The sequence below is a fragment of the Cryptomeria japonica genome, chromosome 4 (genome assembly GCF_030272615.1).
Source record: "Cryptomeria japonica chromosome 4, Sugi_1.0, whole genome shotgun sequence".
Lineage (NCBI taxonomy): Eukaryota > Viridiplantae > Streptophyta > Pinopsida > Cupressales > Cupressaceae > Cryptomeria > Cryptomeria japonica.
Genome location: NC_081408.1, coordinates 142,182,084 through 142,195,921, shown reverse-complemented (window position 1 = coordinate 142,195,921; position 13,838 = coordinate 142,182,084). Strand labels below are relative to the sequence as shown.

The window sequence follows — 13,838 nt, the reverse complement described above, 5'->3', positions numbered from 1 at the left end:
CAGAAGTTTTCAATAGGTAAAAAAATATTAAGCTCGTCTTTGTAATATGAGAAAACTAGGATAACCCCCCTTGCACTAGAATATTCGAATACTATCATTTTCCTATGATAGATTAAGCATGCCATTTTAGTGGTATAAATATGGTTTCATTTCAATTTAAAAAACTGAGTGACAGATTGCAGTATATTTAGAAGTTTTCAATATGTAAATAGTGCTTAAGCTCGTCTTTGTAATATGAGAAAACTAGGATAACTCCCGTTCCCCTGAATATTGGAATACTATCATTTTCTTATGATAGATTGAGCATGCCATTTCACTGGTATAAATATGGTTTCATTGCAATTAAAAACTGAGTAACAGATTGCACTATACTCAGAAGTTTCCAATATGTAAATAGTGCTTAAGCTCATCTTTATAATATGAGAAAACTAGGATAACTCCCCTTCACCCAAATATTCAAATACTATCATTTTCCTATGATAGATTGAGCATGGCATATCACTGGTATAAATATGGTTTCATTGCAATCAAAAAAGTGAGTAACAGATTGCACTATACTCAGAAGTTTCCAATATGTAAATAGAGCTTAAGCTCATCTTTATAATATGAGAAAACTAGGATAACTCCCCTTCCCCTAGAATATTCAAATACTATCATTTTCATATGATAGATTGAGCATACCATTTCAATAGTATAAATATTGTTTCATTGCAATTAAAAAAACTAAGTAGGAGATTGCACTATACTCAGAAGTTTTCAATATGTAAATAGAGCTTAAGCTCATCTTTGTAATATGAGAAAACTAGGATAACCCCCATCCCCCAGAATATTTGAATACTATCATTTTCCTATGATAGATTGAGCATGCCATTTCAGTGGTATAAATATGGTTTCATTGCAATTAAAAAAACTGAGTAGCAGATTGCACTTTACTCAGATGTTTTCAATATGTAAATATAGCTTAAGCTCATCTTTGTAATATGAGAAAACTAGGATAACCCCCCTTCCTCTAGAATATTTGAATACTATCATTTTCCTATGATAGATTGAGCATATGCCATTTCAGTGATATAAATATGGTTTCATTGCAATTTTAAAAACTAAGTACCAGATTGCACTATAGTTAGAAGTTTTCAATATGTAAATAAAGATTAAGCTCATGTTTGTAATATGAGAAAACTAGGATAACCCCCCTTTCCCTAGAATATTCGAATACTCTCATTTTCCTATGATAGATTAAGCATGCCATTTCAATGGTATAAATATGGTTTCATTGCAATTAAAAAAACTAAGTAGCAGATTTTACTATACTCAGAAGTTTTCAATATGTAAATAGAGCTTAAGCTCATCTTTGTAATATGAGAAAACTAGGATAACCCCCCTTGCCCTAGAATATTCGAATACTATCATTTTCCTATGATAGATTTAGCATGCGATTTCAGTGTATAAATATGATTTCATTGCAATTGAAAAAATGAGTGGTGGATTGCACTATACTCAAAGAAGTTTTCAATATATTAATAGAGCTTAAGCTGTTCTGTGTAATATAAATTACAATTTGCATAACCATTGCACCTTCTATTGATGCAAGTGCTAGTCTAATAATTTTATGTAATTATTATGAATATAATCAGCAATTCAACAAAAATAGAATTGAAGACAAATAGATATACTGTAGCTATAAAATTAGGTAGCTAGAGGGAATATGTAATGATACTATATTGAAGACCAATAGTATACTGCTTATTACAATGTGCAATTACTCATTAGATATATGTGGTTATGCTATAGAATCAAAACACCACATACTAGGAATCTATAAGTCAGCCCAAGCTCAGGCTGCCATTGTCTATTAAAAGACTGATAATAAGGCTCTAATGCGCTATATAATCACCATAATACTAAGTTGACCATGATAAACTTTCTAAGCACTGTATATATAACTGGAATAATATATGTCTGCCATAGACAAGAGAACACTATTCTAGGGAGCCGATCGACCAATTCATATTTGCATCTGCAAAAAATATAAAAACAATTTATATGTGGCCTGATCTATGTTTCATCTGTTTTTACCATTTTTTAAATAGAAATAGATGAGAGAAAGGGCTACAAACATACCAAGTAATACATAGCTCCTTGTTGCAGTGCTTGCAAAGTGAATCCCTGTTCATCCATTATTACTGGTTGGCCGTAGGAATGAAACAGAACAGCATTTGGACCGAAGAGGGCCTTCAAATTGATAGGACCCATTGGAACATCGATTGGAATATAATTGATAAAAACGGTGAATGAAGAAGCATTCGAGCTGCTCACTCTTGATTCTGCGCACAATAGATAAATAAGTCTAACGAACAGTTCTGCAAACTTGGAGATTGAGAAAACAATAATAAAAAAATGAGAATACAGTTATCATGCATATATATTTATTTAACTTTTCTGATCACAGTGCACGATAAGATATATAATTCTTTCTAATAACGGATCGACAAGGATTGGAAAAATATACGATGGTTTTCCCAAGATTTGGTTTTGAAATCATCCATTGTCAAACCCATTAAAAATGTTTAACTATAGATCTCATTTCTTGAATCTGCATAAGAAAATCTTTGCATACCGGCGCCTGAATGAATAATAGTGCTGTCATTCAGAGGCGGTGATAAGAGATTTTGGTGGGGTTTAAAGGTCTCAGCTGCTGCATGGTGATCCACATATGGAGGATAAGTTTGTCTTTCATTGTGCAGAAATGAAGAATAGGTCTGTTGATTCTGAGGTATATTGGACATTCCATGAATATTGCCAGTACATGATGTACCTTCATTCCACATTTGTGCTACTTCCATGTTGAGGTATTGCGCAGTATTAATTTCCTCAGTCTGCTGATAACCCAAGTACTGCATTGGAAATGAGGCAGAACAAGGCAGCAGAGAGGAAGGCAGTTCTCCAATGAAAGAGCTTGTATTGTTATTGGGAAGGGTAACACCATATTTGTCAAAACATCTTTGCCCAGTGGCAGAGAATTTAGAGGATTTTTCAGCAGAAGCCTGAAGATGGCGTTGTTTTTGCTTGGTTCGGGATTTTCTGTTGTGAAACCAGTAGAAAACACTGGCATCTCCCACTTGGCCATATTCTTCAAGTTGCATCCTGATCTTCTGTATCTCTTCTCTCCGAGGATTCACCATACCAGAATTGAATATGCTCTCCAGAATTCGAATCTGTTCTGGCTTAGGATTCCATCTGAGTTTTGGGTCTGGGTTCCTCTCTTTCTCCTTCTCCTTGTCCCTCTCTCTCTCTTCCTCCCGTGACGATGTTCCTGCTTCAAAATTCGTTAATAAAAAACATACCATTCAGGATACATATTCTAAAAATTCCATCTTTGAAGTCACTAGCTGGATTCGATTGTGTATTTTTGTCATTAACGTTTCGGATCATCTTCATGATAAAAAAGATGTAGAGCTGTAAGTTGATGAAAAACATACACAATCGAATTCAAAAGCAGCTAAACGATACACTAAGATTGTTAAAATCTGATAAAATTAATCACATTTTTGAAAAAAAAAAGAAGGGAGACAGAAGAGAACAGAAAGGAAGAGAAGAACGTTTTCTTACCTTCATTAGAGGACAAGTTTGGGCCGGAGATGTTTGAAGAGGTGGTCATTTGATGCCATTGATGTTGAGAAGTTGAGGGCTTCGATTTGAAGAGATTTGGCCAATGCCTGTTTGAAGTCATCCTGACTAAACCTGAACCCACCTCTGAACAGATACAATTTATCCACGTTTCTTTGCTGACACTGCAAACACGCACAGTGATGGAGATGAACTCCCAGTGCTCAGAATACCAAGCTTCTTCTACTCTGCTCTGCTGCTCTGCTACCACAACTTATTGAGAATGAAAACCCTAGACAAAGCCCATTAATACGCCATAAAGGGCAAAACTAAAGGGAAAAACCCACTGAGAAGCTCAGAGAGAGAAGCAGAAAATATCTCACATGGGCAAGGGTACAAAGGAATTAATGAATCCGTGTGAAAGATCCATGTCGGTAGTTGGGGAATGCATTTAATAGTTAAAAAGGAGCTTTTTGAAAGTCAAAGAGAAGTAGACGGGTGGCAGCATACGAAGAGAATTTGTAAATGCTAAGGTCGCAGCCGCAGGGAAGACGAATGGGAGGGTGGCCAACTTTCCTAATATTTCGCATCTGACAGGGGGTAAAGAAAGAAGGGCCACTGCCATTCAGTGTTACGAGGGAATGTTAAGCGATAGGCTTAGCTTACTCAGGACAGGGGCTGTTCGGTGCGATTCCGACATCCAATTTTTCCTCGGTCGGGAAGAGGAATTCCATACAAAATGGGCATTTTCAGCGTAGGGTTTATGAAAAATTACATACAAAAAGGTCATTTTTAGTTTAGGGTTTAAGAGGAACTACGTACAAAATGGACATTTTGAGTGAAGTGTTTTCCATTTCCAGCTTCTTCTTCTTCTTGGAGACTCCAATTTGGACAGCTCACCACCCTCCTGATATGTAACATTTATGTGGGGGCCACTACGCGTATTTCCAACCCTGGTAAATGAATCTTAAATAATTAACCAGGTTTTTGTGCCCCTTTTCTTCCCGGAGGGCCATATAATACAGTCGTCTTTAAGTCGTTTTTGATTGCGTGTGCACGACGAAAACAGCAAAGCTAAGCTGGAATGTCCAAGATTCCCCCGTTAACATTTCTCTTTTTTATCAAAACAGAAACACTTTCCTTATCAAGATAAAGATCAACGGTCATATCTATCTTGCCATGTTCATAACAAGTAATAGTCAACATCTAGGGTGGACAACGAGAAAAGTGCATGCACTTTTACCATCTTTATATGCATGCACTTTTTATGTGACTTTATTACATGTCATTAATGATTGATTAATATCTATTTTGGTTTATCTATGTAGGATTTTTATATGTAAGATTTTATATGCGTTATTTTATACAGGTACGCAAATCTAGAGTTTTAGACTAAAATCTTTTCAATAGAAAGTTGTGATTGATGGGTTTCTATATTGTCAAAGTTCTTCAAGACAGAATCACAACCTTATCTTTATGGATTAGTTGTACATGTGATTGTTTATTTTGATTTATTGAGAACACTTATTGGTGCAATCTTATCAAAAGACATAGAAAATTAAAGAGTTATTCCTATTAGATATTTAATCTCTAACCAATCCTAAGTTCTAATTTTTAAAAGTTGGTTATGATGTCTTGACCTAGTTAACATTCACATCCATCCAATTTGTAGATAAGCTTTATAGTTCATCTCATTTTCATTTATGATTTCTATTTAAATCAAATTCAATGTCTCATATAATATCTTATTAAAAAAATTAAGTATTACTGTAACTAATTGTTTTTTATTAAAGTAAGTTGGAAAGGGCCCCAACCCATTACAAAACTAAAAAAACCAACTAAATAACATGTTGTTGAAGGAGAAATTAGTAAGGTTAGTAAAAAAAATAAAACCAAAACACAACATAACCAAGCTCTACTAAACAAAATGAATTGAAACAAGCTATGGGAGATTAGAGTTGGGACTCAAGAGTAGCCCAAATAGGACAATTTGAGTTTTTCAGGTTGACAAGGATTGACTCCTTCTTATCGCGAACAATAGTCCAAGAAGAAACATTAATATCTCAAAATTCAAAAGGAGTAGTGTCGGAAGAGCCATCAAAGGCAACAAATGAGTTTAACAAGCGGGCTGCCAAGCCTAAAAGGGTAACCTAATAGTCTAGAGATAGAGAGTTAGGAACCATGGACAAGATGGGAACAAAATTTGAAAGAGCGCCAAAAGGTGCCAAAAGACCAACAACAACATGAAGGAGTTTAATTAATTGTTATATCATTCATTCTGGCATAAAATAATTGTAGACATTCTTTTATTTCTCTACCATTCAGTAAATATATAACCTTCCACCACTTAGAGTTCAACACTAGGTGTACACATTGTTGATTCTTTTTATCTAATTTTTTGAATTTATTTACTACTTTAAATCTAAAACTTTACGGATCCCTCTTTATCCTCATACGTGATGGATAAAAAATGATGATGATATGGAAAGATCACCCCTTTTATGAATATCAATACACTATCTTGTCCTTTTTCAATTTTCCGTACAGGAGACATATATTAAACACCCTAATAATTTCCAACCCTAGAGTTAGTTTTCTTCATTTTGTATTGGCTTGCTTTTACTTTTCTAAATCTTTGCATTTTTCATAGGTCATATTTATTGCCCTAATATGTGATTTTAATGATGGCGAATCTCCCCCATCATGAGTATCATTTATATTTTATGTATTGTTGAATATTTTCTAATATGGATTAATTCAATGTTATAAATATATGTCTCCTTACAAATTTATCGATCAAATAAAATGTAGTTTGTCATGTAATGGTAGATTAGAGATCTATTGATTCAATATTTATATTCTTATATTTTATCTATTGATCATGATATTATTGCATGCATTCATAACTTGCTATCATACTAATTATTTCTATTGTTAGTTAGAATATGTAGTTATACATTATGGATATATAATAGAGCTCTATAATAGTTCTAGATGATTGATAATATTCAATTGGATTGATTTTATTCTTATTAGAGATCCACAATTAAACATTGTATCTTTTACATTGTTCAAGATCTTCGTTTGGAAACATGATGGTGTGTACTTGAGAGTGAATGCTGATGAGAATAATTGTAATTAGTGAGGTTTAGTTGAGGAAAACATATTTTATGTTAGGCCACTTTTATCTTTAGACCCCCTAATGTACACATCAAACTTAGTAATTATTATTCAACACCTAAATTTGTTTTAGGTGCCATTTAATTTATTTTCACTACTTGTTTACTTTTACTTCCCATGTGATATTCACGTATATTTATACAATCATTTATTTTTCATACTAGACCTAATAATTGATTAAATAAACTATGATATGCAATTATTTAATATATTCAAATTACATTAATTAGATGTAACTTATAATATGGATTTCGATATTGATGATGTAATTTAATTAAATATTATATTAGATGATTGAATTAGAGCTTAACTATGATATTGGGTTAAGTGCCAATAATGAGATTTGAATATAATGATATTTGAAAAGTTAGTTAAAGTTAAATGTGTATAGTAAAATAATGTGTGAATACAAAATTTGGTTGATTAATTCATTTTTATTTATTGAGATGTATATTTGTAATTTTTCAACTATTTCATTTTTATTATAATTTAAATTTTAACCATGATTTTGATGTTTTACATGTTAGTGGAATGATCTTGTATAAGTGACTTTTTCAAAATAGTGTTTTATGTGAAAAATATTTTAATGTATTTATGCAATCAATTTAGTGTGTTATGAGGGTTATTTGGCTATATACTATCATGTAATAGATTTAACTTGCATATTAAGTATACATGATTATAAGATTTTCCAATAAGAAAATAAATGAGTTAGTAGCTAATTCATGTCTTACTCCAAACTATGGAGAAATGAGCTAATTTATTACATATTAACTCATGATACCTATTAGGGTTCATCGAGTGTGGCTAAGACCCCTTTTGTTCAAATTGAGTTGGTAAATTTTTATGCCTACCATATAGTTGATTGGTTGATGCCTTTCATTGGTCATTAAATTATTTAATCTTAGAGCTCATTCTACCTTGGAACTTATAGATTTATGAAAAAAGGAAATTAATGTTATATACGAACTTCATCCTATGGAGAAGAAATATTTAGAGCATTATATTTTGTAAAGTTAAGAAAATTTGGAAAACATAATGTTTAATATTTTTATATTAGAAAGAGAATGTGAATTTGTATGTTTTACTATTTCAATTTTTTTAGCAAAAAATTGACAATAATAAGTTTCAATTTTTGGATATGTTTATTTTTGTTTAAAATTATCAATATAGAAAAAAGAATTATTTAACTCTAGAGGGGTTCTATCTAAAAGAATTTAATTGAAGTGGATTAAATAAAAATTTCTTGAATATAATCACTTAGGATTAAATCAGATTCCTAATAGAATCTCCCCCACACCTATCAAAGTACTAAATAAACATTTTATTTTTTGAAAAATCAAATAAATATTTAGAAATGTTATATTTTAAATGTATAGCCTTTACTATTAAATTTATAAAATTTATAATATATATTATGTTTTATTTATTCTTATGTATTTATTAAATTTTATAAGTACTTATTTCCATTATAGGAAGACAATAATCTCTATTTAAGGCATTAGAAAAAATGACAAGCTTCATTAAGTAAAAATATTAGAGTTCACATGTATGTCTTTCTCTCAATATAAAATAATAATTTTGATATATATGCTCAAGGAAATGTGCTACAACATAATATAGGTCTAAATTTTTTTGTTAGTAATAATTTAAATATTCATAATTTATAAAATATTAGTAAAAGATATTTTCATAATAGAAATTGAAGTAATAATATAATTTCAATAAATCATCAAAAATAGTGAAAGTTGCATGACATGGATTAATGCCACTCAATAAAAAAATATTAAAAAATTCATTAAAAAAGAATAATATTGATCATTTGAAATAATTTTGATGAATTTTTTTTCCAAATAACAAATATTGTAAGATCACCTTAAATGTAATTAAAATAAAAAATATTTTTTTAATGCAAGAACCATTATCTTTTCATTGAAAATGAATTAAAATGTTTGCGCTGCAGATCAAGTTTAAAAAATTCTTTATGAAATTAAGATATATAATTGTATACACATAAATCTGGCTTTAATAATTAATTTGATGTAGAAGTTATTTAAATATTCCTCTATTATACAGTTGAATTCCCCAATTTTTTTATATATTTTTTTTCCCAAAATTATTCTAAAATCCTATTTATTCCTTCCCACTTGCATTTTCTTACAAATCCATATCTTCATCCCCTTCTCCACCTCATCAGACACATCAACATGTGACAAGTCAGAATAGCTATTTTGCAAATTAAATTGGTCAAATATCCTCACATCACATGGGTACTTGCACCATACATCTAGGTGCTTGGATATACACCATGGGTAACTAGACCTTCCTTGCTCCATACATCTTAGGTACTTCAATCTTACATTTGGGTACTTGGACCTTTCTTGCTCCATGCTTATTTACTAAAAGTTGCTTCTTGAGCCCATATTTAGCAATAAATATGATCAATCCATCTCAACCTCCATCTACTTGGCCTTACCTCATAAATGATCTTTGCATCCTGACCATCTAATTTGGTAGATTGAATCTCAACCCTTGATTCCTTGCCATCTCACTCTAGGCCTTGGAAATTCTATAAATAGAGCCATTCCCAACATGTAAATATCTCTCTTATCTCTTATTTTTTCATCATAGTAATGCTCATTTTCATCTATCTTATGCATCAATTTATCTTAGCTTATCTTATTTAGCATGCTTTTTATCTTAAGATCTTGTTTATATCATGCTTATATCTTCATCTTCGCTCCATATTAGCTTGTATATCTTGCATTTAGCTCTCATTTACATTAAATTGCACATCATTTAGTAATCTCAATCTCTAGGTTGTCATCTAATTGAATCTTGTGCATAATCTGAGAGCACTAATCTTGCAGATTCAATAGGTCCTTGGAGATAGAGGACAATGGGATGCCCTTGAGAGATTTTTTGTATATTTATGTTTATATGCTTTGATTGAATCTCATGAACTAATATCTCATTGGTACACTTAAGCTAGCTCCCTTTTCTTGTGTACAATAACTAATTTCCTGATACTATATGCATTAAAATGAGCTTATTATGTCTTGGTACGTTTAGTGTTACAGTTAAAACATTGCATTGGTGAAGTGACCACCAAGGTTCAAACCCCTGTTGGGCCACTATGCTCATAGGTCTTGTATCTTCACTGGTCTGTTGTGCTCATGAGTTTTAACAAGTGAAGTGTGGGGATGAGGTCCGCCATTTGTGGTCTCACCGGTTCATAACTCTAGATCAAAAGTGTTTCATGTGGAACTGGAGAGCGTGTCATGCCAACATCACCGGTCACGTTAAAAAGTTTACCAAACATTATTTAGAAAAAAAATGAAATTGAATATACTATAGAAAAAGGGAATATATGAATCCATTGACTCATGATAGAGAAAGTCACCATATTTAATTCAATATCTTAGAAACAAGAATCAAGATCTACATCTAATAGGTATGTAGGAAAAATACTGCCATGAGAACTCTTAAAATGAACCTATTTGATTAAGAAATATTTATTAGTAGTTTTATTAAATTTGTAACTTTACAAACTTATTATTATACTTATTTTGATCTAAAATGTCATTTTCATATAATATTTTTAATTCACTAATTTTTCTTCATGTTGGATAATAACCACTTAATTAATCAGGTTAAGTAATAGTTGTGTATGAAAGCTTACAAGAGTACATGTGCATTTTGGATAGTATGAAGAAAATCTTTATATCTATAGGCATGTTTTTTTCAGTGCATTTCATGTTTAAATAGTGAGTTATAGTTGTATAGATATTTTTTCCAATATGATGCTCAACAACATTATAAGATATAAGCTAAATATTGAAGGTTTGAAATGATATTTATGGAGAAATTATGTAGAGAGGTCTAAGTATTTGATTACTTTTCAATATTTTTTAATAATTAAATGGGTTGACACAATATGTTCCATCTATGAGGAGACATTCATAATCTTCATTAGTTAGTTTTTATTGTGTGTGGTGTATCAAAATTATAAATTATATTGATTACATAGAATAAATTTTAAAATACAAATGAAACTAATATAAGTACTTGGCTAATACTAAATTTTAATAATCAATAACATTGATGAAAATAAATACTAAATTACATAGAAATAAATAAAATCTCAAGTTACAACATAATTTTGAAAACTAAGAATAAATTAAAGTAGAACTATAGATGCTAGCACACTGGAGACATTTTTAAGAGAAAACATTAAATTTATATAATCTAATTTCAACAATTAATTTTTTATTTAAAAAAATTAAAATAGGAAAAAACTAAAAAGATAATGATTTAAAATGGTAAGAAAAGAATATTGTTAGAATGTTGAATATAATGCTAGTAGAATTTTGATAGAGATAAATAATAATAAAAACTATAAAGTAACTCAAATGTTAAATACTAGCTTAGGGAATTGGTTGTAGTAGTGAAGAGGAATAAATGGAGTGTAGGCAATGAGCTATGATAATGCACTTGAGGAGACCTATTATATAGAACAACTACAATTAAGGAGGGATAAAGTACTAACTACTTTCTTCAAATTGAAAGATGAAGAAGGATGAGTGGAGTTACAAAATCCTCCCTCAAATCAATTTCAAAGTATTAATAAATAAAGGGTTCAAGACAAAAATAATGTAAAAAAATAAATAATGAACAAACTCTTTGCTCAAGGAAGCAATGCAATTTCAAAAGAGTGTTGTTTTATTAATTATTAAAATTGGGTTCAATTATTTGTTTTAGAGTGATTATTTTAAACTCTCACTATAATTGTAAAATTATTGTTTATTTTGCTCATAAACAAGTAAGACGAGATCAAACATCGCCCCATTCTTTTCAAGGTGCTTCCTTGAATCTCATTACAACTATGTTTGAATAGCTCGATGCACGTAATTGATGTAATCAGTTATTTAGTTAGTTTATATAGTTAAATAATTTTTTTTTTAAATTAGTTATAGCATATATATTTATATAGAAATTTAAATTGTATGTATGTATGTATGTATGTATGTATGTATGTATGTATGTATGTATGTATGTATGTATGTATGTACGTATGTATGTATGCATGTATGTATATATGTATGCATACATATATACATACATATATTATACTTCTATAATAAAGATATAGGTAATTTAATTAGTGAAAAAATTAGAATAATTTATTTTATCTATGAACCCATTAGCTCATACACTAAATATATAGGGCACGAAATAGGCTAAAACTAAAAATTATTTACCAAGATAATTAATATTGAAATCATGGTATCATGTAAACACCCCACGCACATGGGATACAATCTTAAGAAAATAGTAAAATTATAAATGACTTCACATAGATGTCACATGAACACCCTTACTGAGTCCTCGAATAGGAAAAATAATTGTTAAGACATCATAACTTTAAACGACTCACATCTCTAAATCTAGTACCCTATTTTGGAGTCCACTAACTTGTCTGGGTTCCAATTATCATCCAAATAATTCATTTCTCTCTCTAGAGCCTAAGTAATATATTTTTCCTTCAATTTTTTTAAGAAAAAATGATGATAATAATATTAGTTGTGCTTCATGCCCAAGTTCATGAATCCATATGACAATGAATGCCAATATTTTTAAGGAATATTAATTAAATTTACTTTTCAATTATCATTGAAATCTCTTTAAACTTCTTATGCCTATTTGAAATACATAAAATATAAAGAGTTTTGCAAGATAAATGGCACCTTAATCCTAAGTCATACAAGTTGTACATTATTGAATCTAATATAAAACCTTTAGATCACAACTAAAAATTATTACAGATACCATACAATTTTACCATGAAAAATTTGGTCTCAAAAGAGTGTTTTAAAATATATTTACCCTATTGCAGTTTGTGTTTTTGATAACATGGAGATATATTATCTGATTCTCTATTGTGACATTTTTCTTACTCTATTGTTTTCTCTTAGCCCTTTCTCTTTAGAGTAGTTTTTTTTATATTAATGAGACCCCTTTCAAAAACCCCTTATACTACCCCTCATAAAATAAAAAATAAATTTTTTGGTGTAAGCATTTAGGGTAAATGGGATTCCAAATATTGAGGTAACAATATGGATCATAATGAAGAGACCTTTATAACTATCACTTTGTCTCACCTCATAAGAGAGAGAAAATAAATTTTGAGGTTGCAGAGAGAAATCCTAGGCTAATAGGAGGAGGTTCTACATTAAAAAACTTAAAAGGCTCAGAATTGATTTATGGTGGATTTTTATTTTTTGTTATATAAACTAATAGTAAGGCTTCTAAGAAATAAAAATATTCGATGGTAGGGCTAACAAAAAAACATGCATTGTAAAACTAAAAGCATTTGATAGTGAAATATAATTCAATGATTGTGATTAATGCAATATTCAAGGAAAAGAGCTCAAGTTGGATGTTAAAATTATATTTTTAGAAGGCCTTAACTCTAATAGATTTATTTGATACAATTCTTTTTTCTCATTACAAAAGATATTTTGATATAGTGGTGCAAATAATTTAGTTAATGGAGTATAATAATAATTATTAATAACTGTTTATGGTCACCACTCAAATATGTGATGTAATTTAGATTCAAACGTATCATTTAAGACACCTTAGGTAAAGGATGGTTTTTGTGGTTAGGGACTTTATTTATTAGAAGTGACATTTTTTAGGATCTAGTAGAGGTATTGGGATGCATTTAATAAAAGTTGGGTAAGAGTTGTGTAGACAAAGTTCTTTGAAAATGATTGATAATGAGTTTAGTAAGATATTTATTTCAAATCAAAGGGCCATGAAGTGAGATGTTGACATGTTACTAATCATATGATGTACCATTTCCTATATTTTGTGGTGGTATTTTTATTAGTTAAACCTTTGGAAATAATCCTTAAGCCATGATTGTGAAATTAATTTAGCAATTAGTAGCCATCATTATAAAGCAGATAGTTTCCTATGGAGTACTCACCTTGTAGTTATGCTTAGATAGCTTGGGTATGAATAGCTGTTGCATGATCCTATCATGT

The 13,838-nt window shown here is 30.1% G+C and overlaps 1 protein-coding gene across 1 annotated transcript; it reads right to left on the bottom strand.

The window, feature by feature from the left end:
- Positions 1-2,567: 2,567 nt before the first annotated feature.
- Positions 2,568-3,740, bottom strand: LOC131874958 (WUSCHEL-related homeobox 9-like). Its single transcript, XM_059218929.1, has 2 exons — positions 3,610-3,740; positions 2,568-3,313 (listed from the first exon to the last, which is right to left on the bottom strand). The coding sequence occupies exons 1-2, from the start codon at positions 3,728-3,730 to the stop codon at positions 2,568-2,570; spliced, it is 867 nt and encodes a 288-aa protein (XP_059074912.1). The 5' UTR covers positions 3,731-3,740.
- Positions 3,741-13,838: the final 10,098 nt, after the last annotated feature.

Excerpts from the sequence above, each read along its gene's own strand:
- LOC131874958 (XM_059218929.1), bottom strand. The coding sequence starts at position 3,730 with ATGACTTCAAACAGGCATTGGCCAAATCTCTTCAAATCGAAGCCCTCA. Across the intron at positions 3,314-3,609 it reads AAACTTGTCCTCTAATGAAG|GAACATCGTCACGGGAGGAA; the intron begins GTAAGAAAACGT and ends ATTTTGAAGCAG.